A 27435-nucleotide genomic window follows, 5' to 3' on the forward strand; every position below is an offset into this window, starting at 1 on the left:
TAAACTTTATTGTAAAACCTTATAAATGGTGCATTAATTATTGTTTAAAATGAAAGAGTAGCTAACTATATCAGTGAGCATAAATTTGCTGATTTTTTTTCTTCCTTTTATAACATAATTGTGTTTTAGAACAAACAAAAAGATATTTTATTTTACTTTCACACTAGGAAGACATCCATTTGAATTTTCCACATGGAGGAAAATATCACAACAGTTTCAAAATGAAATCCATTTTTATCTTTGATGATGAACTTATTCCAATGCATAATTTGTCTGTGAAGCTCAGAAGTCATACCATGAGACAAGAGATGCCTCTTCTGGTTCACTCTCTTCCACTGGACTAAAATCAAGGGCACTTTTATCTAAACCCAGAAGTTCTGCAATGCGCTCTGCTCCGTATAAGTCTCCATACTTGTTAATAACCTAGAAAGGGAAAAAGGGAAGCTTTTGCTCACAGAAACTCCTCATTGACATTCACCTACTTTAGACCAGTAGTTGTCAGGAATTAAAAAATAAGTCCTTCACAATTAACACTACTAGAACAGAAAGAACTCCCAGGAAACCAGGGGAGCATAAAAAGAAAAATAGAAGCATTAAAGGCTATTATCTGAAAGCTTATGTATAATTTTCTGTCATTTAAGCTGGCATGTTTTTCTTTTTTTAGGGCAATGAGGGGGCTTTGTATCCTAAAGATGACAATGATTGCAAATTAGACCTGCTGGCTGATTGACAGCATGAAATTATTTCAAATGTCTGTGTCTAGGAAGGAAACCACAGTCTTCTGTCTTCCTCCCTCCTCCCACCTACGCCGCAGCTGCCTGTTCACCGAGACGTTTAACACAACAATGACTTCCATAAAACAAATTCCAGTTCTCTGTTATTTCTGTATTTATGTGTACAGAAACATACAGATATCCAAATTAACCAAATAGTAGATTATTGATCTGAAAAACATAATAGAAATATAAAAAGCCTACCTTTCGTTTCACAAATTTGTCCCAGTAGTTGTTAGGGAAGGACCTACATAGATTAGGCAAAGACATTTCACGTTATTTGACTTATTAGGGGAAAGGAAAAATACCAATTTAAAAAAGAGAAAATACCATGTTCCTGATCATTGCATAATTGTTTTCACTCTCTGCACTTCAAATCAGGAGAATGATTTCTTTTCATGGAGACAACAACAATTATCAATCATAATTTGCTGCAATATTATCTTCTGCCTCCAAACCATCTTTGTTTTTCCCATTCACAAATATGACTGGCTACAAAAGGTCAGCAGGCTCAATACTATCACCTGATAATCTTAACTATTCCATAGTAGCAGGTTAGTCACTGTAATATCATTCATCTACTAAATAAATATTTTATCACCTCTAGCCATAAAAATCAAACCAATACTTTTCAGAGAAAAATAAGAGAATCTTAAAGCATAAATAATTTTTAAGTTCATTGGATTACATTTCAAGCAGAGACTGAACACTTGAGAATCAGTCGACTGTTTGCCAACAGAAAATATAAAAATATTTAACTTGCCAAGAAAATTCAATATAATTTGCCAATACATAGCAAATATATATATATATATATATATAGCAGTATCCCAGAACTGCTCATTCTAATGATCTTACTATCTGTTATATCCGTTTTGAGGAATGCCAGTTAGCAGGAAACACTACAAAATTTAAGATTTTTTCTCTCCTTATTTCCTGGAAATAACAGAGTTGAGAAAATATGCAGGAATGTAAAAGAGAAAAATTACTTAAACTAAAGGACAGTACTGGTAAAATAAAGTAAGTGCTAGCACTAGAAAAATGAGATTCCGCAACAATGTTCTGCTGGGATGTGAGGCAAACTTCCCAATAACTCTGCTCCAACTTTTACCTTTCTGAATTGGAATTCTGAATTAAATTAATCCAGATAAAGACAAATGCTTCTAGTGACTCAAATGGATGGTATATTCTAGTCCAATAATCTGTATTATTTTTTGCTTGATTTCTCAGGCTTTTAAGCAAAATATGTCATAGTGTAGCCAGCTTGCGTCTATCTCTTTTACAAAAAACTGCAATAATTTGTCAGGGTACATCTTTTGCACTTTTAATTACTTTTTTCCCATTATAGAAAGCATATTTCAGTTTATACAGAACACTGGGTACCCTCCAACAGTGGTTATTCTGATCATACAGTACTTGCAGTAAACCTCAAGACTCAGTTAACATTAGAGGGAAGGATTAGCTTGCTTAAATTAGGTTTAATCTTTTTTTAACTTCAGTAGACAGTGCAATGTGCTGAGAACAGACTGTACAGCATGTAATTAGGGATAAATTGACAATATATTTCATTAATTCATTCTCCTGTTTGCTGAAGATAACTTACTGGGTATCTAGATGGGTTGCTATCAATAGTGAAAGAAACTGGTTGGAAAATAAGCAAGGTCTCCAGTTTCCCAATTAGTTGTAACTTTAATAATATGTGTTAGTTCATACTGCTGAATGAATTTTAAAAAAAATTCTTAAAACAAAGCATTCAAGAATTTCCAGTATTTTAGAAATTCTAATCATGGAAGCACAGATGGAAGGGACCTTAAAGATGATCTAGTTCCAACTCCCTGCCATGGGCAGGGGCAGCTTTCACTAGACCAGGTTGCTCCAAGCCCCATCCAGCCTGACCTTGAACACTTCCAGGGCTGGGGCATCCACAGCTTCTCTGGGCATCCTGTTTAAGTTCCTCACCACTGTTATAGTAAAGAACCTCTTCCTAACAGATAATCTAAATCTACCAGTAAATTCTGAAAAGCAGCTTGTACTCAAGGCATTCTTTCTGTGGAAGAGAGCTGACTTGCTGTATTAGTCTGTGCCACTCCTCAAAACTGCTGCAGCTTACTGAGATTCCGAGAATCACTATATGAGTATATATATATGAGTACTACAATATTTGCTAATGCCTACAACTTGAGAGAAATTCCTATCAGACCTACTCAAATTCTAGGAATGCTATTTTTCACTAGATTTACTCCTCTTGCCACATACAAACTTCTTTACCAAGGAATGGGAAAGAAAGGGAGGAGTATATTACTGTACAAGTGAAATAGTCACTGGAAAGGGTGGAAGTTATCTTTTCAAAATTTTATCACTAGAGACTAATATGCAAAATGTCTTGGAGAGACATTGTGAAGTAAAATACCTAATCCTTGCAAACCGTAGAAAATGAAAAAGAGTGGAATGTATGTGTCATCATGGTATTTATTAAATAAACAGATAATATAGGATTTCACATTATAATCTACTACTGTAGCATCTAATATAAGGTGCTAAATGTCTTACTTTTAGATTAAATAAGTGACAGGTGGACAGGAAAGGTTCTAGATCAGTGGCTTAACGAGCTGTAATATTATGAGCAGTTCGCATAGAGTAATTTAATTTTACTTACGGAGTATTTATAACAAGGCGATCCCATTGTCCTTTAATATCATCCTCAGTTGGTTGTTCAGTTATGTATAGTCCATCAAATTCCAGCTTTCTAGCTACCTCCTTTTCTCTTTTGAATACAACCAGAGGGACCTGTGGAAGTGACAGTGGCCATCTTTGTCATGGTTTATGTATTTTTGGTTCCTTATAACACAAAAATGTGAGACCAAACATCACACTACAATCTCCCACACTAGGCAGATCAATGCCTAGGCAGCCTCTGAGCAATGGCCACCTTGGCAGTCAAGCCTCAACCCGCCCCCACACACAGCTTTTTAGTGCTGAGCGTGATGTTGTTACATGCCATGGAATATCCCTCTGGTTGGTTGGCTCAGCTGTCCTGGCTATGGCCCTTCCCAACATACCTGCTGAGGGATGCACAGAGTGGGTAAAGCAAAGACAGATCCCTCACACTGGGCAAACACTGTCCAGGAATAACCAAATGTGGCTCTGTTACCTGCACTGTTTTAACCAAAAATCCAAAACACACACACACTGCTAGGAAGAAAGTTTACCTCATTTATGCTGGTCAGAGTACAAAAGGAAAACATCTCCCTATTGAGAAGTGAGAATTTGTAAAAAACTAGGTACATATAGCTATTCCAGTATTAGCATCACCTTGGAGCATAGCCATTGTTTAACAAACAGTAAGATTGAGAACTTGCCTTTAAACAGTAGTATCCAATGACACAGACAAAGGAGATTACAGTATGAATAACTGCCAGTGCTCTGAGGGCAGGTGCCATGTAGCCAGTACTTTCTTCTAAAACAAAAAACACCATGCCCTCCTCCTCTTCCTCTTCAGCAAAGGAGTTCCAGAGATTAGAGTCTTCCTCTACTTCATCAAGTGGCTCTTCTGTCACCTGAGAAAAATGAAAAAGTTATGCAAAAAACTATTTCTTGGAAGAAGCAAGGAATGACTGGGTTATCTATTATGATTGAATTCAGGGATTTTTTTTTTAATCTACATAGTTCCTGATTGCTCGAGTCTAAAAAGAAGCAAAAATTTAATATAATCAACTTGTACACTGTTCATAACTTTGTATTTCATGACTCAGTTTAGAGCTTACAAATTATATACAGTATTTAATCAGCTGACATACTGCCCTAAATTCTTCCACTGACTTTAAAAACCTGCCCTTTAAAATAAAATTCCTAGGGGTGCTTTTTTGACAGCTTTATCTAAAAGATAAAGTCCTGTTCAGTCCTGTTTGACTCCCACTGACTCTTTCCTATGTATGACAGATGGACTTGCACTGACAGACGTGAACTTTTGTCCTTGTTCTTCAACAGAACGGGTCATCACCCACCAGACTCAAAGAAAAGCAGAAGAGAATGGGGAGAAAAGCAGACTGGCATAGACAAAAGCAGAATTCTACATGTATATTTGAAGTCCATCTTCTCTAACCCTGTGGGAAAGAAAGAAATAGACAAGGAGAAAGCCCTAAACAGCCATGACATCTTTGTCCTGGAAGGTGCATATACATTCTGCCCAGTTTCCAAGAGCTTTTTACATCTTTACCTGCCGTGCATCTAAGAATGTAATTGTGTTATAGGAGTTGCATTTCACGGTATTTGAGAACAGAACTCAGTTATTTCTAGACTGAATGTTCAGCCAGCTCCTTTTGTTGTTGAAGTTTTCGGTTGTGAGTAACAGAATATGTAATAGAATATGTAATATTGGAAAACACAAGATTCAACAGCTTATTACAACTTCCATTCTATATCTAGAAGGGGAAAATCAAAAGGTCCAGATTTCAGAATATAGATAAATCAGAACTCTTCTTCAGTGTTGAAAGGGGAAAAAATGAGGCTTCTGTGGATGGGAGTTCTCTTTATTGAAATCTAACCTGTTTCATTTCAAGATTGTGAAGATTCATGAAAGAAATTTGTGGAGGCTGCTGAGGATGTTCTACTTTGTATCATCTGGTGTTCTAAACCAGAACCTAAAGCAGCTCTAGTTTCAGGTGAATCTCTAAGATTAGGTTTAAACTGTGAATGTATAGCCTTCTTCATCAGTGAGCTAGACAAGAAGAGCTGTAGCCTACTTAAAAAAAGAAGTAACTAAGAATAACTAGATAACTGAAGCCCCTTAATAACTTGAGAACAAATTAAAAGAATTCAACAGTTTTGATATTTGAATTATTTTAGTCAATTTCAGTTTTCCCAGAACAAGATTAAAAGTCCAAACAACAGACTTATGTGATTAAATGAAAAAGTGCCTAGAAACTCAGCTATAAAGGAGAAAATAAATAAATCTCTTTTCATTCAGCCTGAATAAAATAAAAGCAGATAGTACAAACATTAAATTATTGGATCCTCTGGTACTAACAAAAATATTTAAAGAACAGTGTTATCTTACCTTGTAAAACAGAAGAATGAAATTGATGGCAAATGCAACAAATAGAGCAAGAAACCTCAGGTTGTAAAAATTTCTTGCCAAGTAATGCTGAAAGTAAAAAATAAAAAGTAATTAAAGGTAACCTGTGAGTAATATCAAAAGAAGAAAAATAGATAGCAAGATTTTTAAAACAATAAATACATAATTGTATTGCCTTCATACACCATGAGCATAATACACCATACACATAATAAGCGAGGGCATTTTTGGCAGCCTATTCCCCTTCTTCATGATGAATGGAATTTAAATAATGGCCTTAAAATTATAAGTCAGAGAAGACTGAAACAGAAAGAAGTGTGGAAATATATTTTCCAGAATACTGGGAAAAAAACTACTTGAGAGTTTTCAGAGAATTCAACATTTTATGGTTTTAAAAACAAAGAACAATAGAAAGTAACTTCTTCTAGAAGTTAGATTATATGAAACAGTAAGCTCCTAAAAAGGAGAACAAGAGCCTAATCTTTCCTGTCAGAAATTACACACAGAAGCACTTAATTATATAACTCTAAGAAGTGTAAAATCACAAAAGACTGACTACAACCAATGAACACTCATACCAGATTTCCCTGTATGATGGCATTTCTCCATTAAATATCAAAAGTGGTTCTAGAAATTAAAAATCAATTATTAAAGAATTTAAGACAAACTTACAAGCATCTTCGTTTGATAGATTTCCAAAGCTTTGAAGAAGTTAGCCATAACAGCCTCTGGTTTCTCAATTTTTTGTCCATGCCTTCTCTTCTTTTTCTTCATTTTTCCCTCTTCTAGCTGCTCAGATTGTACTTCCTTTGCCTTATCTTGTTTCTCACCATCTTCCATGCTAGAAGAAAAGTTAACAAAATAAAAATATCCAGCCAAATGTAAATGCACTCATTTCAAATTAATTTGAGTTCATAAAATTTGGCTTTAAAATTTCATTTTTATACTGTATGTAGCATTAGAGGAATTTAGCTACTAACAAAAAAACCCCAAAGCCTGGGTTTCCATGTGTGTGACATAATGTTGAGGCATCAATATGATTGTCTTAAAGTATAGACCTCGATGATATGCCTAAAAAAATTAACTTCGGCAGATAAGAGGAGAAAGATAAATGACTCTGAAGTAAATATTTTAAACATGAAGAAAAATGGAAAAAAATAAGAAAAATATAGTTATGTATAGCTTTTGAATCTGTAAGAATCTCTAGGACACCTTTTGTATGTTTCTACAAAATATTTAAATCTGTTACTATGATGTGGCTGCAGGTCCAGGCAGACAGGATGCTCCTTAATAGTAGGATGCTGCTAAACCAAGTAGGTATTTTAAATATTGTTTAGGCAGTCATATATAGGATGTCTGGACAAAGGAATGAATCTGCTGTCAAGATCTGATAAAACAGCAATAAATAAAAACATTTGGGTTAGTAAGATCTTGTGTTTTAATGATCAAGTGAAAATTCCATGAAAATTGTAGTGGGTAGTAGGGAAAGCAGAAAGCAGAGTAAGTTGCAGAGGTTTTTAAGACTGGTGCTCATTTTTGAAGGAACTTATGGGAATTTTTACATGAATTTTTAAAAAGACAATGGCCACAGATCTATATATGCATAATTGTCAAGGGTCATTGTGTTGCCTAGTGACATGGTCTGCCATCTTTTAGTATATTTGCAAAGTACTTAGTATGTACCCCTTAGTATATTTTCAAAATACTGATGAGACAAAGTGTACATAAAATTCTTTGAATACAGAGCATATCTTGCATTATTTTTGGCCAAATTATTTAGCATTAGGAAGTACCAAGGAGTTAAACAGGAATTTTGTAAAATTAACTTACTCAGCCTTCTCAGCTTCTGCTTTTCTTTGTGTTCCAGCTTCTTTTGCAATTTCAGATATCTGCAAAAAGTATTTTAACTGTCAAAATTTATCCATTCAAATAGAATTCTGTAACTTTAGTTATTGTCTTCTAAGAAAAACAAAATAATTAATAATATTTTTGCAGCACTTTGCACTTTTAATGTGTTTGCTTTTTAAAGATAGGGAGTTCAGGCTATATTTTAACAGTGAAAAAGGCAGAATTTTTCTGTATAGTGTTATCAATACTCTAACTAGTCCAGTTGACTGAACAACTTAATTATACACAGTGATCAGGCAAATTATGTGACCAGCTGAGGATGAAGGTAACTACATCCAGATCATATCCTGATACTAAGGTCACCCACAAAGACTTAGTGGATAAAGAATGTATTAATGTTCAATATATAAGGAGAACATAAGAATGTTCAGTATGTAAGAAACAATATATTAATGTTATTATCAAAAATATGAAAAAATATCTATGTAACTATCAGATATTATAAAACCCAATTACATGGCTGTGATCAAGTAATGCAACTGAAAACAGGCAAATACTTAAACAACTTCTACTTACACAATGTTTTCTTCAAGCTGTTTATCTTATCTGGGCTAATGGTTCATTAAACTCTTATTGGCACACCACACAACACTCTTAAGTGTGTTTACAGCTTTTCCTTGAGATAAGGAAAAACCAATACACAATTTTACAGGTGGCTAACTGCAGCAAAGAAGCTGGGGCCCGAATGTCAAACACCTTTAGGCTTGGTGCTACAAGATCAAAGTAAACTCATTTCAAATGTAGTTTGAGTATCTAAGCTTCAATGGAAGTCCAAGAGATGCAGACCCTGGCTCAGAAAGAAATCTAAAGGGCTGAACTTTGTCTCCATTCCCTTTTGCAAAAACCTGTCCTAACTCTTAATCCTCTTCTGCATTCTCTTGAAGTGCTTGGACAGCACTTGTCTATTGGTCCTACATTTCCAGTTAACACATATATACGCTTATCTGAAGTTTCTGCCACTGCTCATCTGGCTGCCTATCTCTTACAAGTACGTGGGAAAAGGATATAGGCAAAGAATCTCCCCTAAGATCTCAAGCTGGTGGAGGGTACTTGAGAGATCATTTGATGATGCCTGGTTCTTCTAAGGGGTGGAGTGATAGAAGAATGAACAAATCCTTATTGATCTTATCCATATATGCTCTCTCAATTTTCTCTTTTCCAAGCTGAAGAACCTTAACTTACTTAATTCCATATGTGAGATTTGTTCCATATCAAGTTTTAACAACTCATTGATCTTCACTGCATTATTTCCAGTTTTATCACACTCTTTTTGAACTGAGGGAACCTGGTCTCCAAAACATAGATAAATTAAGATTCATGGAGCATAATACTATGGGGGCTTCCTCTCTTCCTTTCTCAACAATTCAAAATTCCTGTTTGCTTGACTGATATCATCATTCAACTGATATTGTTGTACAACTCAATTACATTTCCAAGATTTCATACTTGAACAGTAACAATAAGATCAAAATGAAACATTTTACAGGTAAGTTATAATTTTCCTCCTGTTCTTCATCACTTCCCTGATTTTTAGCTGTTAGTTTAAGGTAACTTCACAGTTAGTGCTTGATTTTATTGCTACCACTAATTAGATTTATCAGCAAACTGTTCTGTCACTGCTACTTTTCTAATTTGTGAACCCAGGTAACTCTCAGATTTCTGTAGAGCCTTACAGTAAAAGTGAACCCTCAAAGGCATCATCATATATGATTCCATAGGTTATTTTGCAGTTTCTCTGGCTATATGGTAAATGTCTCTGACCTTATCAGTACACTTTTCCAGAATATAGACCTTTCTATTTCTATCCATTTGTGTGAAGTTTATCATTGCAGGTGCCTAAGAAAGACATAGTAACTTCCTGAAGGGAATTTCTGATCCTTACACTGCTGTTTCTGCTTTGAGCTCCACTTATTCTCTATATCCACTCCTCTAACTAGATTATGTGAGCATTTATATACACAATGTGAGATGAATAGCAATTCCTGTAATACAGAATTAGTGCAAACATTGCTTTGGTAAGTTTCACTACATACCATATCAAAGGTAAAAACTGGATAAATTGCATAACAAACTTCACATTAATGACACAAAATATTGGCAAAAATTACAGAGCATTTGCATCAGTAGTATCAAACACATTGGTAAAAAATGTATAATTCAGAGTAAAGCAAGGAATATTCTAAAGTGTTAATTCAGATCTGAATAATTACTTTAACTGTTGAAGAAAATTCTAACATGTTTACTTATACCTACCAAGATTGTTGTGTTAAAATAGTTATTTTTAAATACCAACCACATTATATTTATGCTAGATGAGATAAGATTTTAATATACTATAATTTTAAAATCCACACATAAAAATTATTTAATAAACAAACAAGAAAAATAAATGCAAGAAAATTAGTTCAATTTAGGCAAGAACCAGAATCTGAAGGAAAACATACAAATTAAGAGAAAATAATGCTCTAAGAAGTTGCACAGTTTAGATTTACCTTGAAAATATCTGGAAAGTATATCATAAAGTGATTGGTTAATGATGAGAGAAAAGATGTTTTTGAATAATTGGTAGAAACAGACCTGAGGTGTAAAGTGAAACGTAATACCTTCCATTGAAATCTAAACACTGGGCTGAAATTTCCTGTTGGCCTTTAAACGTGTAGACATTATAAAGTACATTCTTACTGATAATATATATTAATCAGTTAAATATAAAATAAATCTGTTATTAACATTCAGTAGTTTATGATTGTCATTATAATAGTTAATATTATCTTTAAAGAAATACAAAATATTTTTAATTTACCTGTAATCTTTTTTTCTTTTGAGCCGTGTTTTCCGAAGGTGACTGGATCTCAGTACCAAGGATTTCTGCAATATCTCCAAGTCCAGCATCATGACCATGTTTTGATCCTTCTTTCTTTGTGGGAATGCCAAAAATGTCTGCAATTATGTCACTTTCTCCCTTTTCACTCTTCACAAACTCTGCAAGTTCAGCTCTTATGCCATGCTCAGCACCTTCAGCTTTTTCTGCTTCCATAACATCATCATGGATTCCAAACTGTGTTGGATCAGGCATATCCCCTAATATTTTTGTAACTTTTATGTTTTTGGCTCCTTCAACCAGGCCACCCCCAAATACGGTGCTCCAAAGAATCTGGAATATCCCCCACACTATAGAGAAGAACATTTGGAATGTCCCTACAAATAGGATCCAGAAAAAGGAGAAAAACACTTTCACCATCTCTTTTATTGTCATTTTTTTGACTTTCCTGTATTGTTTCCTAAAGTTCTTCACAGTCACCATTTTCAAAAAGTTGGAAACATTCTTCTTCACTGCAACACAGGCCACTGCAAAAGCTGAAGCAGGTTCCAGGGACTTTTCTTCTTCCTCATCATCTCCAATATCCACTACATAAGCAGGCTCTGCCTCTTCCTCCTCTTCGGGCCTCTCAGATGAATCTGTTTCAGAGATCTGGGATGCTAACTGCATTTCAAAAATTGTGTCTTCACAGAAATTCACAAAGAGTTCCATTTTTTCTTGCTCTCCACCTTCATTTACAACATCAAATATGAACTGTCTTTTAGATTCCTTCACCTGTGGCTTCTCCCACTGCATTCTACTGGATTCACTGATTTCAAAGTAAACTCTTTCTATTTTCTTGGCCCCACCCATTATTTCAATACGGCCAAGGTATGGTTCAAAGTAATTAAGAACACTTTCTGCAGGCTCAAGTAAGCTCTGAAGGCGTGGATCATTAGGCATGTGCTCTGAAAGGTTTGTTAGCAATACTACTACATTAAATCCAATGTCTTTGGCTGGTTCATGGAATCTTTCCACAAAGTCAACATAATTAAACATGTCATTTTCATCAGCTTCTGTACAGGACAGCAGGAATTCAATCTCTGACTGTATATATTGTTTTTGAGCCTCCATTGATTTCTGAAATTCCTTCTTGGAAATGATTCCTTTACCATCTGGATCATACTCTTTGAAAGCATCTGAATTAGTCAGATCTTTTAACTTCAGGAACATGTCAAAGAACTTCAAAATCATTTCTACATTGCTAGATGATTCTACAAGCGTGTCCACCATTTGTTTTCCAATAGTTCCATTTACAACGTTACCTAAATAATGTGTTATAATAGAAAGTTATTTGACAGCTACATTTTAAATAATGAAATTTCATATTTGTGCTGAAAACAGAACAAAAATATTTGTATCTAAATAGTATTTTTTCTTCCAACATGCTTTTCTCTAGCAGCCCTCTATTTCAGCACTCTGTATATTCCAGAATAATTCTTAAATTAATATGAAGAATGTCTTTTTCGCCCAAAATTACATAAAAGCAATTAAAAAGCAGTTTAGAGAGATAAACATAATAATTGTGCTTTACACGAGGAAGGTGAGATAATCATATTTGACCATAAAGAAAAAAAGGTCCAACCTTCGAGCAGTGACAAGAGCATCACTACCATATCCTTTAGAAGATCTAGAAGTTCCTTAAGCAATTCAATCTGAGCAGAATCCTATTAACAAAAAACAAAACAACTGTCAGATTGTTTTAAATTTGTATTTATATGGAAAACTAAATAATTTTAGAGAGAAATGGTATTAAAGATGATCAGCTAAACTTCATTCACATTATTCAGCAACATTTCATTGTCATTTTATTATGATTGCTATCAGAAGTTTAATACAACATGTAACTTACTGTAGCAGAGGTATTAACACCATAAAGTTAAGCTTTAATAAAACATTAAGGAGTACCAAGGTGCAGGTAAGGAACAGCAGAAACAAACAAACAAAGAAAATTGGTTGCTACACAGATATGAAAGTATCTGTCTCAGAAAAATCCATCCTTTTTCACTTCACTGGCAATATTTAATAGCATAATGCATTACCACTCAAAGTGTTTAGTTTAATTACAGAACATTATAAGTCTAATGTAGATTTGTGTTTGACATTAAGGCCTTAAATACTATTCTCAAAATTCTGATATACTTCTATAGGGTGGGAAGAAATCTTGTAAGCCAGAGGATAGCAGAGACACTGAAAAAGAAAGGAAATTACTCTCTGCACTGTTGCATTCAGTGCAGAGCTTGAGTGTATGGATACATTAAGCAGAAGTCACAGAAGACAGAATCCTGACACTGTGGAGTGGGACTCCACTGTGCCCTGTACAGTGAAATGAACACTGCCTGTGCCCCCATGCTCAGTGTCTTTAATTAGCTGGATAAGTGACCAAATACCACACTGCCTCCCTGTTTGGATCTTTCTCAGCTTTTCTCTTGGCCCACTTATGTTCAGCATGGGAGCTGTGCTTTTAATGATGTTTCTGCTCTGACAGATCCTCTGGTTTTGGCAAGAGGGAGAAAGGGACCAAACTGCCACATTCATTATCAGAAAGGTATAATTGAACTGTAAGTGTCAAGTTTGGTTTTAGCGAAGGTGAGTGCACAGGGACAATGTTGAAAATACCTGTGAAAGTTTCATCTGCATATTGGCAAACACATGAAGAAAGCCAACAACTGCATCCCACAGCCTACTGTGAGCCAGACTCTGTTGATTACCTATGCAAGGGCCCTAAAAATAAAGAAAAACACATTTTTTATTTATGTCAAATAAACCAAAACAAATCTTTTCAAAAAGAAGTCTCAGGCAGCCATGAAGCTACATGAGAAGGTTTTCAAAGACCTCTGGGTATCTAGTGCACAAATACCAAATTGTATCCTGTTAAATATGTAGCTGTTTGCATGTTTTAGTTTTCACTTTACAGTGATTCCGTGTAACTTCATCAAAATTTTAAAAAAGCAAGTGCAAAGCATTTATAAATTGACAAAAGAACATGATCATGCTGTGTGAGCATGGAACTTCTCTGTTAGTACCTTGAGAAACACATTCTGTTTACCTGGATATATTCTGTAAGAGAATTGAATATTTGTTTGGTGACAGCCAAAGCTTTAGAAAAGTTACGTTGTCCTGATTCATCAATGACATCCTTTCCTGAATAGTACCAATAGAAGTCACTGATCGATTCCTAAGAAAAAAACAATGTTACATTTTCAAGTTTTGGATTCTCTGTGCAGTATTTACTGCCTGCATTTATATCAACAAAACTTGAATCAATAATTCAGATGAAATTTAGCATATCTGTGTCAATCTATTTCTCATTATAATAATATTTTGCACTCTCTTCAGAAGCAAACAATGAAATCCATTATCAAACATCTGATTTCACACAGAATTCTGAAATGTCATCTGTTTTCAAAGGAAAAAAGATATGAAATAAATAAAAACTCTTCATTTTAGGTATCCCTTTAGAGAGAATTTTCATGTTTGATTCCAACAAAATGTGAATCTATGGAAGTGAAGGAAAGCCAATATGTTATACTCCATTTTCATCTGTTTTTTCCTCACCTGAAGACGCAAGAGATAGTCAACAGTACTAATGATAATATTCACTGTTGTGGTGTTGCCCATCTGAGTACGTAAGTAATTTTGAAAATCTGAAATAAGAAGTGATTTGTGCTTGGTTAGTATACAAAGGAAAAAAATACAACATTATTTTTCTATTTTCAGGAGGAATGCCTTCTTTTTAAGTATATTGTTGGATACAGATGCTTATGTCATACAAGTTGAACTTTAGATCCAATGTATATATAACTGAAGAATTGTTATCCAGGTGACTTGGAACAGGCTTTACTACTAATAAGCTAAATACCATAACTAAATTAAGATCTAAAAAATCAAATTGAACTCCAAAGTTCAAATTGTTGTCATGCCAGTTTCCCCTCAAAAAACTTAATGCATTAGAGAAAAGCATCAGTATTTGTTCTATTTCACTCTGTTTAGAGCAGACTCATCACAAATTTTCTACAAAATTAATTCAGTTCTCTTACCATTGTTATGCCCTTCACAGAGAAGTTGTAAAAATCTAAATAGATCTCGAGTAAATTCATCATGCTGCAAGACTTTTTCACCTTTAAAATATATAAATACAGTGATTATGTGACAATTGTTATGACTAATTATGCAGAACATATATCCTACAGTAACCTTTTAAACTGGAATTTTAATAAAAGAACTGGTATTTAAAAGCATTAAAGCAATTTAAAAGAAACAGACTGATAATAATGAAAAGAAAAACTGAGACAGAAAAAGCAGAGCCAAAAGTATTTAGCACTCCAATGCATCCATGGTTAAAAAAACAACACTAATTTGAAAAAAAAAGGCAACAGGATATATATCTAATAAGTTGTTAGTCATAACTAAAATCATGCCTTAAATATGAGTGACACTTCTTTAATAAGCATCAAACTCTTTATTCAAGCTAAACACACAACCTGCTGCAGACCATAAAGCTAAACCTAAAGATATCTGAGAAGATGCAATGAGAGATTTCTCTCTGTATTTGCAACACAGTTTTGCAACAATAGTATCAAAAACTGTAAACCCAAACATACCACGCTCACGAACGATGACTGTGGATCAAAGAAAAATAACAAGAATACAAGATAAGAATATTGGAAGTTACAATATTTTTCTTAAAAATTATTGCTAAAGATATTGTAAAAAAAAAGGCATATTCAGAACCCAGACCTAGATTTACTTACAGTACATTTAACAACAGAAACCTCAAGCCACAGTAAACAACAGTTCTAGTTAAAGAAATAATGTTTGAAGCACCACTGGAATAAATTTCATTCTACTTACGAGTTCCTTCTTCAGTAACCATTCCCAGGCCTTCTGCTTTATTCTGTCTCTCAAACGCATTCAAGTCAAGAACACTTATATTTAAAGAAAACAGCACAAACAGGAAAAAGGACTATAGTAAGAAATGGAAAATAATTTTCTTCAACAAAATTTCTAGAGGCCTTCAACAACTACTCTTGGCCCACTATGACATGCATTGCCTCATTTTATTTTATACTCGTATTAAATAAATGGGCTTTGGATGCAACTCAAGGTCCAGTGTCCACTTCTGACAAGAAATGAATCTCAGGTAATGTCTCACTGCTGAGAATGACATTCATAGTTTCAGTACAAATAAGGAGGGAAAAGGAACCTGAAATACTACTCTTCATGGTGATTTAAACCTACCACCAAAGGAGACTACTGCCATTGTTTCTCTCTCACACATCATTAAAACCAAAAACATTTCTTAAAGCATCATTTCCATTTTCTTATCATGTTCAAGTAATTCTATCAATATCTCTTTTAATGAAGTCCTGAACAATATATATACACTATTAGTAATAATATCACAGCAAGGCCTGTTTGAGGAAATCCCTGCTAAAGTGTTCTACATAGATGAAAAAATTACAAGGCAGATATTATTTAATTAGGCTGCAACTATTCAACAATAAGTTCTGCAATACAGGTCACAGTTCCTTCTACTTTTTATCCTCTATTCATACAGCTCCTCCTCTTGTAATTTGCAGTGTACTCCTTCAGAACCCTTCTGGTTCTTTAAAAGGCTGAGAAAAGGAGGTTGTCTACTGTAAGAGTAATCAAAAACACCAGCAATTTTCCATCTTCTGTATGAGAGTCCTTTACCTTAACTAATTTGAACTGTTTTATCAGGGGAATGGACTACTATAGTCTCACTGGTCACATGGCAACTCTAAAAAGCCTGATACATATGCAGAGGATTCAGGAGACATAGATTATGCAACTCGCCAGAAATGTGCAGAAACTGAAAGCTTAGTGAAAGTTCCAGTGGCCTGCCTCTCCCTTAGTGGTGACTCTTCTCCATCCTTGGAACCTACCAGACAAAAACCTTGAGGGATTTAGGGTCAGTAAAGGAGCCATTATATTTTACTTTTCTGCCTCTTCAAACTAAGTCTTCAAAGGCATGTGCAGTCTTTTGCTTTATTTTGTCATTTGGAAGAATACTCTAAAAGATTATCAGACTGTTCCTGTGATTCACAAAACTTTCCCACAAGAGTTCTACAACCTGCAACTCCTGTAATTTAAATCTAGCACATCCACTTGCACTGAGCAATAAGCCAGTGAATATGAATAAACAGAACCTGTAATAATGCAATTTATGGTTTTACCTGCAGGACTGCATCAAGCCAGAGAGGCTTTGAAAAAATCCAGCATCCTTTTTCTCCTTCAGGTAGTCTAGCATTTTCTACATGTTGTAGATTTTTGAAGGGAAAAATACAACATTAACAATATATGCAATAAAAAATAACTAGCAATTAATTATTAATTAATATTTATAAACTAAAATAAAATAGTAAAGGTAATAAGTACCATTAATTAATGTTATTGAAATATATTAATTCAAAAGTTCCTGAATTAGTTCCTTGAAATGCAAATCACTAGCAAAAAATAATATAATTGCTCTTGCACCAAAAATACACTGATATTTCATCACTGTTTGGCTTAAAATTAAGTACATTAACTTAAACAACAGGACACTAAAAGTCTCAAAATTTCTCAAGTCATGTATGCAAGCAAGACTCACAGAAGTTAGAAATGCATTACCTGTTGGACTATGGTGTTTCCACCATTTAGAATAGCAATACCAAGTTTCAGTGTTTCAACAACCATGGGTCCTGTACGACCTGTTAAAACAAGGATACACTCCTTAAAACTTGTAGTTGTGAGCTCTTCAATCAGAAATGCAGTCTGGAAATTTTACTTAGTGCAGTTGTTACTGACATTTATTTTGCCTCATTAAGTGTTGTATGATAAACTTTATGATAGATGATATCATATCATATATACACCTATACATGATAGGTATAATGACATAACACACCTGTGTGTACTTCAAAGATATCCTAGAGCATTACCTTTGCTTGCACTAATCATCTGAAGGACCATCTCAGCAGCTCCACGATCATGCAAGCGAGCTTGCTGATAAAGAGTTCTCTGCTTTTCCATTTCTTTCTCCTGGGTTTGGGAACAAAATGAAAATAGACTACAGATTGGAATGGATCCAGGAAAAATAGGAAGATGAGAAATCTGAAGTTGTTGAAGACCATCTGCCTCCAAAATCCATGGGTTGTTTGACTCCAAAGCTTCAAAACACCCCATCTTTCTTTCATATGAATAACCTAGTAAACCAGGTCACTGTGTTCAACACACAATGTGTTATGCTATTTTTGCATTTGTTCTAGTGGACATATTTAAAGTGGTTCCACATTAGAGTATGAGAAATAAATGTTATTTAAACTCTCACCTCAAATGTCTTTTCTTTTTCTTCATCTCCCTCTTCTTCTTCCTGACAGCTCTTTTGATGTTAAAAACAGAAATCACAAGATCTTGCTTATTAAAAAACATATGATTACTTTTGCTGTAGTATTTCTACAAAAATTGCCAAATATTTTTTCAAGCAATTATTAAAGGTATTAAGAAGATTTTTAAAACCTTAATTGTAAATATTTGTACTTATCCACACTAAGAAGCTGATATTCCCTAATGTGTGAGTATTTCAGGGTATTCATCCAACTACATACACGCCCTGTAATTGCAGGCTATATAATCATGCGCCACATCTCTAGATCCATCTTTCTCTTCACAGTCATGCTTTCAACACAAATTAGCTGTAATCAATATATTGCAAAAGTTTACTTATCTTTGACAGACTTCAAGTATTAAACCAAAAATAATTACCCAAAGAATAAAGATAACTAATGGGTTTAAACTGTTCATGAATTAATGATATGCAAATAGAAGTGTCAAGTGAAAGGAACAGGACTGCACCTGCACTGAAATTTTATAGTGTTGTTTTAACAAAGGAAATTTCTCATTATATACATATATGTATAACTCTGAACAGCATTTGCTTCATTAAAAATACAGAAGTTACTAGTGTCAAGTAGTCCATGTAAGAAACAGAAAATTTTTAAGAAGCATCTAAAATTAATGGGAAGTGAGGGATGGAGCTTGAAATTATGTACTTACTTTTGCCATCATGGCAGAATAGGCAATATATAGCGGATCATGTCCTAGATTGCTGTGAAGAGTAAAAAAATGTTTTAAATTATTTTATGATGTAATATAAAGATTTTATATGCCTACCTTTTTTATTAAAGGGTATTTTATTAAAGTAGTCTACTTGAAAAGCTATTAAACTTGAAAATTGTGTACTGAATGACTTCTCTTATCTAAATCCAAATATCTAAATTTTTACTCAGACAATTTAAAGGTATATATGTGCATTCCACTTAGTCATGTTGGGTCATCACTGGCTGTTGAAGGTGCAGAAAAGTAATATGGAAACATAGAATAATTATTACTGTCAGATGGCAAGATTTTATCATAAAAAGCTAATCATTCTAATCAGTCAAAACAGAAACTGGCAATGAGATTCATAGACATCAACAAAACCTTTTCTGACTTACTGAGTGAAATGTAATGAATACGAAAACCAAGAACACACATCTATTACCAGGAGAGACCAGGGAAAGGTGCTCTGATTAAACCTGCATATCCTTTAGAATTTGTGTTTTCATGAGAAGTCATGCTTAATAATTTCTGCATTGGGTATTTACCAAGCTTTTAAAATGTCCAGAATAGTCAATATTTATATCTCAATGTAAAGGTTCTACTGAGTTCAAATATATGAAAACTTTAATGAAACTGAGAGGGGAAAAGGTATTCACCATGTACAATAATGAACTACCCTTGTGTTAAATAACTTTGGTAATGTTACTAAAAATTCAGTTACTGTGTGCTTTCACTCAATGGGCTATTCCACACAGCTCTTTTACCTTCTCTCTGTAAGAGCACTGCGACTAAAATAGAGGATAATCTGATGAAGTGGATCAGGATGGTTTTTCTCAGTCTCTTCTTCCTCCTCTTCTTCTTTTTTTGAAGATGTCTGTCTCAAGATTTAGAATATAAAAGTTAAGCTTCATAAGTAAGAAAATAATCCAGTAATTAAGCTTAGGAAAGGATTTCAGTAATTTTATTCTATCCAATTTGTATTAGCTGCCCATATTAATATTATTCAGGAGTTTACAGAATAACCTGCAACATTATGGGCCTTTATGACTTAGAAGAGATAAGAGTATATGTTTTTTATTCATGATTTTTTGTAACTTTAGAATTTTCTCCATTACCAGGTATTGCGAATGAGACAGGGAAAATCTTGGGGAAGCCTTATTGAAGAGAAGTCATGCATCTCCAGTTGACCCGAATTGAAAGGAAGTTCTAGCTCAATTATTTTGTAGTAGAATACTGGAATAATTTATAACAACATCATCACATATATCCTATTCAGACTAGTATTAGCTAAAATCTTTTCATATATCATTTCTAAGCAACCTTGGTTCAATTAATTCTCATTATTGTAAACAAATATTTTTTGGCAATTAAAAATATAGCATAGTAGAACTGGCCAAAGATCAAATTATTACCCTTACCTTACTTGTGTTACCACACTTTTGTACAGTTACTAGTTATTGTAGATTTATTATAGTTACAGTAATTATTGTAATTAGAGAAGTTCAATTTACTTATCTAGGAAATCAGAAAGAATTGCAGGCACTGCTTTGATTAATGGCCTTATTCTTTCCTTTAGCAAGAAGCAACAAAGTCAAAGAAAGACTGACCATGTAATTGTTCAGAGCATGTGAAGAATGTCCCTACCCATGGCAGGGGTTTGGAACTAGATGATCCCTTCCAACCCAAACCACTCTATACCTGTACAATATCAGGTATAACACTTCCTGATGCATCTGTATGTGATCCATGAAGCTGTATGTTAACTTTCATGGTGTTTAAAGACTGTAGAGATAAGGTCCTTGGAGATATTTTTGACTAGCTAACTACATAGAGGGAAGAGAAAGAGCAGCAGGCATTCTGAATTGATGTTCATTACCAAAATCCTGGAGTTTACCAATCACTTTTATCAAGTACACCAGTAAACTACATTTTGCTGAATATGGCTGCATATATTTATTTGTCCTTATGATGCATCAAAAAGGAAAACAGCAAAAGTAATTTGTATCAAAGCTGAAAATGTTAAAATTATTTATGCAATAAAAAAAATTAAAAGAGAAAAGGATCAGTAGTATCAAGCTTCAAAAAAAAACCCCAGTAAATAATATATACAAACATAGGAATTACCATAATGACAAAAATAGTCTGACTGTTCATCTAATCCATTTCTTTTCCCAAGAATAAGTGTCATGTAGCTCACTTGAAGGCATAGATCATCTTAATGCACTTCAGTGCGCATCAAAGAACATAGTCCTTTTGACCACAGCAGAAAATTACCTTATGCTGTGAAGCATAAGGATTAATATAAGTTTATGCATACAGTACACAAAAATTAAAAATAGTTTATTATAGATACATAGAATACACACTGAAGTGGGCATTGAAATATATGCCCAGTTATGTCAGTACTTACAGCCAAATCCTGAACTAGTTTCTCCTCAAATGAATATTCCTCTGTTTCTATCCAAAAGTTCTGATAGCCATTGAGGAAGAGGTTAATAGAACGGTGCCTGGGGGGGTTGTGAAAGTGAGATCAAGAGGGGTAACGGAACAGAGTATAACAGCTCAGATGGTTAATGGTTAGTAAGGATACATATTTGTACAATTCTGATCCTCTGATTGGTCAGTGAACAAAATGCAAACCATAACCAACAGTCAGTAACAAATCTGCAGGCAGTTTTGAACATTCTTACTGATTTTATACACATATGTATACATTACTTTTTATTTTGAAGGCTAAGAGACATCTAAAATACATTGTACATGAAACTGCAGGACTGATACCTTAATGCAATCATGAGAAAAACACACACTGGAACAGACTGAGAATGAGTGAGTGACGTTTACATCTACAAGGTGTAAATCCAAATTACTAGATTTAGAACATCAAGACAGCAGACACTGGCCATCAACACCAAAATAACTATCAAGTGCTTTCCAGCATAATATCTACAGAAAATCATTGCCTTCTTCCACAGAAAGAAGCCTAACCTCAGCTTCTTGTCTTCCAGTTCCAAATCAGGGCAGTATTAGCATGTCCTCAAAGAAATTGCGTTAGAAATATAAAATACCTGCTCTACAAAATTACCAATATTAGAAAACTCTAAGTCATATTAAATGCTACTGTATACTAATCATTAATTTAACTTTCCACAGAAAATATAACTATGGCAATAAGACTACACATAATAATGGGAAAATAATTTCATCGTCACGTTATTTGGGGAGAAAATTTTTTCTGAGTTGCACTACATGAGGTTAGAAAGGCTGTCCTATGCAGCACTTTCATTTATTGCCACCAAAAAAAAGCTATAAAAATGCACTGCATATACACCAATAAATACCTTTTAAATACACTATGCACACAAATAAGTATTTTGTAGTGGAATAACTGTTGAGTCAACATTTTAGGCTCACTTGCTGGCACTGATGCTGTTTTATTATCAAATTTCAAAAACTGACCAATCAGAATCCCCTCTGAAAATTGTACAAATTCATGTTTTTATGATAATATCAAATCATGGCTGGGAAGGAAGAAGTGGGCGCATAAGCAAGAGGCTCTCCACAAGTTACATTACCGTTAACTTGAGTATAAGCCTGTCATACTGAGTTTTTTCATGTACTTTTTCCAGCCAAACACGTTGAAAGGTGCTCAGGAAGAAATTGCTAATTTTGTGTCTGAAGAAAAGCATATAGGTTTTCATTGAAGAAAGGCACAAGTTAAATTCAATAAAGTAGTCAGAAAGAATGTATTGTAAACTGTGCTTGAAAAATTGCCATGTACAATTTTGCTGTATCTATGTGCATATACAGATGACGGACAATAAGACAAAAGTTTTTTCAAATTAATTTCCTTAAAACATCAAACATAGACACATTCCAGAGAAAACGTCACATAGGATACTTTTTCAAAGCCATGTACATTCAATAAACACAGATTAGTACTTCCTAAGTTGACTGATGTTTAATTCTTTCAAAAATACAATTCTAAAAAAAAAAAATAGCTATTTGTTTTGTATCTACAGGGACTTTTCATCAAAAGGAGTTCTTGGAATATTTGTGGTAGAAGTTAAAGTAATTTTTTGGTGATTTAACAAACATCTCTGTTCATATTAGCAGAGATGTCCGTTCCTGAAATATCTTACTGAAATTCCTAAAAACTGATAGACATTAGAGTGAGTTTTGCAGAAAATCATCTTAAACTCTGAGATTAAAACTAAACTATGCTGAAAGCCACCTCCACATCTGGAAAATTTTCAAAAGAGTAAGCTTATTATTTGCTGAAGATTTATCTTTTCTAGGATAAATGAAAGGTTAATACCATAATATTTGTTTACTACCCTTTAAATTAATTGATTCTAGCATCAAAGTAAGAACTAACACTCCCAATACAAAGCTGCAACTAAAATGAAGAAATAGACAAGATAGCTAATTTCAAACTCTGGATCAAAGAGATTTAAATAGCTCCTAGAATAAATCATAAACCACTTGAAATAATCTCCCTAGGGTTCAGGCATGTCTGAGCAACAGTGTCAATTTAGATGATGCAGATTGTTATAATAGTGTGATAGCCTTATTTTCCTGTCAGGATCCTATGATTTAGCTAGGAAGAAAAAGTGTCTATAAGCTAGTGAACTTTAAAACTTTGGTTTAAACCTGTCAATTGAGCAATATACCTAGAAGTTTGCTCATGGCAGCAGGGTTGGAATAGACGACCTTTAAAAGTCCATTCCAACCCAAACTTTTCCACAACTTTAGGATTTTAAGTTTAGAGTGTTTTCACTCTTGTCTGTTTTGAAATGCAGAGAACACAATTAATTGACAAAAATAGTTTTATGAGAGTTCATTTTTAGCAACTAAAAAATGAAACATCTGGATAGATTTGCCTCATATTCATATTCAAATCAGGAGTAAACTGCTCCACAAAACCTACCATAAAATTTGAGAAGAAAAAGCTCAAGAAAAGTTTTTAACATAAAAACATTAAAAAAAATACAGCTAATGTAAATTTTCCATTTCAATATGGTATTATTCCATATTTTATTGAAAATTTAAAAATCAAGAATTTAAAGATTCATTACCCACTCTGCCTCTTGGCAAGCATTCCGTTAACCTCAAATATAATAAATAAAAGTGGGTGCTTTGTAAGGCAAAAAAAAAGCATGAGCCTTTTTAACATTTGGGTGGTCATGCATTTATTCTAAATATTTTAAGAATTTACAAATGCAGAATACAGTTGTGAAGAAAAAAATTGCTCACAAAAAGGTTGTACCGAAATGGTATTTCTTCATGCCACTTCCTCTTGTTTTGCCAGACATGCAGATGGAAGGGTTGATACTGGTTGGTTTGTTATGTTGTACTTAATCCTCTCCATTTTTGGGTTCTTTAAAGATTGCCTGGTGGTAGCATAATGACTTGGAGAAGTTACTATAGTCTAGAACTACTTATTTTTGTAAAGGAAGGTTGTGAAGGTTGTGTGCTTTTTATGGTATAAACTTTTTTTTATTTGTCTTGTACAAAACTAATATACTTCCAGTGTGTTAGTGGCACAGCTACAGACCTTTAGCTAAAGACCTGTACACCAAGTGAGGAAATTTGCTTTAATAAACACATTTAAGAATCCAACACAACCCTTCAGTTAAATACTTTGCCAGAAATCTTTGAATAATATTAAATAAAAAAAGTGAAAAGTTGCAGAAGGAGAGAAGCAAACCTAATTAAACATATGGTTAACCTCTATCTGAATAAAACTCAGATTTTTTGAGAAGAAACAGAGTAAAGGAAGTTACTCTAGTGCCATATGATCTTATTACTCTGCTTAAAGCAGTAGATGGATCCAGGTACAGGATGCATTTTATTTTGGACTTTATGGTATCTACATTCAACTGGAATAAGAAGCAGAGCAACACAGAAGTCTAAAAATATCATTCTGCAGTGCTTTCTGCACTGCTCTGCCTCAATAGTTGCTTTAATTCATGTAATATTCTAATGTAGTAGCTTAAGATTGGCCCAGACAAGCTACAGAGCATGAAGTGTTCATGCAAGAGGAGAGGAAGAGCCATACAAAATCAAAAAAAACCAAAAAAACCCCATACAAACAAACAAATGACAAAAAAACCAAACCAAAACAAAACAAAAACCCACAGGAGAATAAAGAGTAAACAGAACAACAAATCAGACAAAAAAATGGACAGAAATAGCAACATCTTAATGTTTTTCACAGATGAATTGAGGAACTATACAGAATAACTGACAAAAATGAAGCTGTAATTCTTATGGTGTTTTCCCACTCAGGTGATTTGCCAAGAGATGCCTATTTTGCTACTGTGAAAATTAGCCAATGACTAGTCAATTCATGTCTCTTAAAATTACATACACCTAACAATCAGCAAACACATAAGTAAACACACAAGCAGTATTTGTACTCAGTAAACAATGCAAACAAATGTTATGAAGAAATAAACCTTTCAGCCACTTACCTTGGCAGGTTATATAATGGTGCCATTCTGAAACATGCAACAACAGCCCTTTTGCGTTGTTTTGACAAGAGTTTGTGCCAAACAGCTTTTTTTGATCTCAGTGGTTGTTCAACCTATGGGAAAATATCTTCTAGTATATGCAATGGAAACTTTTCAACTTTCATAGAAAAGTTTTTTCTACAGCTAGTGGTTACCTAGTTAGTAAAGTAGAAAATGTTACCAATGCTTTGCATCATCTGAAAAACATGTTCTTTTGGGGCTTTATGTTTTTTTATTAATAAGGAAAAATACTAGGGATCTTCTATATATAAATCTCTCCATTTATTCAGACAAGAATATTCAAGATGCTAGAAAATGTCACGTGTGTGATTACTTGGTAAATTTCAAAAATTGTTATTTTGTATGTTTCTAACAATGCATATTCAGTTGTTCATGTATTTCTGTGCTATATCATTTGTGAATGGAATGGATTAACTTTATGTAGGAAGAGCACAAATGCCTTTATTTAAATTGCATCAATTGGATGAACAGGCAAGCAACTTAAAAGTTGCTACAGCACCCTATGAGGAAGAAATAAGAGACAGGCTAAACTCAGTATATTAAAAATGAGTGCACAAGGAAACACCTCCTCCTAAAATCATGTGGTTTTCAGCTACAGCATGGAGATAATTTGCATGCTATACTTCATATGGCTGTTCATGCAGTTTTGCAGAAATATATCCTGAGATTTCCCAGGAGCTAAATGGAGGCACTTCAACAGATTACATTGACAACTTTCATATATATACATCTGTATGTGCATGGGTACTTGCATGCACACATGTACAAAACCTAAGCTTTATCTGGACACTTTAATGGTGACAGTCATTATACCTGAAATAATCTCTGCAAGGAAAAATCTGTTTTTCAAAAATCAACACAGTATAGACATTTGACTTTTTACCTGCTCCAGATGATACAGAGCAGCTGATATCCTCTGCACACGTTCCACATTTTTCTCAGGGTCAGTAGGTCCATCACTCTTTAAAATGTCTTTGTACAGATTTAGCTGCCATTTCACAGCTGGATCATCAGACTGAAACCCAATATATTTCATTTGTAAGCTGCTGAATGAAGGCACTGAATTTGACCAACACCAATTCTCTTTCCATAGTATAAGAAAGAAGCTTATAAATACTCCCAATTTCAGTCCCCTTTCAGACCAAATTAGCATCTGCAAGCTGCTCGAAAAATGGCATTGATTCTATATAATTGGGCAATTGAACTCAATTCCTAAGCAAAGTTCTGTATTTTTATTTCATGAAACCAAATAAAGAACCTTGCAATTTATTTATTCCTCTTAACTCCATTAAAAATAAGGAAGCAGATTTAGTATTAGGATTGAGTTTAATTTGCCGAGCCTTTGTACTGAGAATGTAAAGCTCTTTTTTGGCGTCTGGAAAAGACAGCTGGAGTTTCAGTAGGTGAAAAGTTATAGCCAAAGTTTTTGGGATTTTTTTTCCCTTGCAAGACAGAAATAGGAAAACCACATTAAATTACTTTCTGTGTTCATTTTAATGTATGCAAGCACAAATTTATAGCAAATACACAGTCAACTTCCATGACAGATAAGAAAGTTACACTTACTGTGTTCGAACACTGTAGGCAATTATTTTTAATTTACAGATTGATGAGGACTCCATACTGGTATTACCTTTGACAGTGTGTGAATTGTAGGAATAGAAATGTACTTGCACAACTCACAAGTGCTAAGATGACACAACCTTTTCGTATTTTGTTATAGCCCTTTAAATGCATATATTTTTAGAAACCTAATTTAATCATTAGTGAAAGCTAGATCCAAGAAGAAAAGCTGAAGTAGTAGAGTTTCAATTTTATTTTCTTCTTGGATCAAGTTGATTCTAAATAATTAGAGCTTTAAGACTACCAGTATCTCAGTTCTTCACACTTGTCCCATTCTACAGATCTTCCAGAAACTTGAATATACCAAACAAAGTTACAAATCCAGCATTTATTGCAATGAAATATCAGAAAGAATAATTTTAAAATTGAAACCTTTCTAATAGCTTTTTGAATTATCTTTTTTAATGTATCACAATAAAAAACTGTTGCACCTTCTGTGTTTTGGAAGTGCACATCAGCATCTATAAGACAGATTTTTTTATATTACCTTTTCCTGCAAGTGTAAGTTGTTGCGTAGGTGTTCTTTGACTTCATCATCTGTGTCCCTCTGTAAAA

At 33.8% G+C, this 27435-nt stretch overlaps 1 protein-coding gene across 7 annotated transcripts in view; it reads right to left on the reverse strand.

Annotated features, from left to right (window-relative positions):
- RYR3 (ryanodine receptor 3) overlaps nt 1–27435 on the reverse strand; it is a 193711-nt gene that overhangs the window by 10047 nt on the left and 156229 nt on the right. For 4 of the 7 annotated variants that reach the window (XM_077784079.2, XM_085580369.1, XM_077784078.2 and 1 more), the window contains 25 exons: nt 27368–27427; nt 26141–26272; nt 25198–25310; nt 21132–21228; nt 19486–19595; nt 18677–18728; nt 17952–18002; nt 17563–17662; nt 17252–17331; nt 16816–16892; nt 15470–15543; nt 15220–15237; nt 14656–14736; nt 14174–14262; nt 13665–13793; nt 13235–13339; nt 12201–12282; nt 10559–11880; nt 7678–7736; nt 6520–6688; nt 5830–5916; nt 4133–4330; nt 3430–3560; nt 978–1020; nt 296–423 (listed from right to left, as the gene is read on the reverse strand). In XM_077784079.2, coding sequence (XP_077640205.2) covers nt 296–423; nt 978–1020; nt 3430–3560; nt 4133–4330; nt 5830–5916; nt 6520–6688; nt 7678–7736; nt 10559–11880; nt 12201–12282; nt 13235–13339; nt 13665–13793; nt 14174–14262; nt 14656–14736; nt 15220–15237; nt 15470–15543; nt 16816–16892; nt 17252–17331; nt 17563–17662; nt 17952–18002; nt 18677–18728; nt 19486–19595; nt 21132–21228; nt 25198–25310; nt 26141–26272; nt 27368–27427 — 3587 coding nt within the window. Of the gene's footprint in view, nt 1–295; nt 424–977; nt 1021–3429; nt 3561–4132; nt 4331–5829; nt 5917–6519; nt 6689–7677; nt 7737–10558; nt 11881–12200; nt 12283–13234; nt 13340–13664; nt 13794–14173; nt 14263–14655; nt 14737–15219; nt 15238–15469; nt 15544–16815; nt 16893–17251; nt 17332–17562; nt 17663–17951; nt 18003–18676; nt 18729–19485; nt 19596–21131; nt 21229–22296; nt 22397–25197; nt 25311–26140; nt 26273–27367; nt 27428–27435 lie in introns of all 7 variants that reach the window. The other 3 variants (XM_085580366.1, XM_085580365.1, XM_085580368.1) reach the window with 2 other exon arrangements.

This window comes from Lonchura striata, chromosome 5 (assembly GCF_050655825.1).
Source record: "Lonchura striata isolate lonStrDom1 chromosome 5, ASM5065582v1, whole genome shotgun sequence".
Taxonomy (NCBI): Eukaryota; Metazoa; Chordata; class Aves; order Passeriformes; family Estrildidae; genus Lonchura; species Lonchura striata.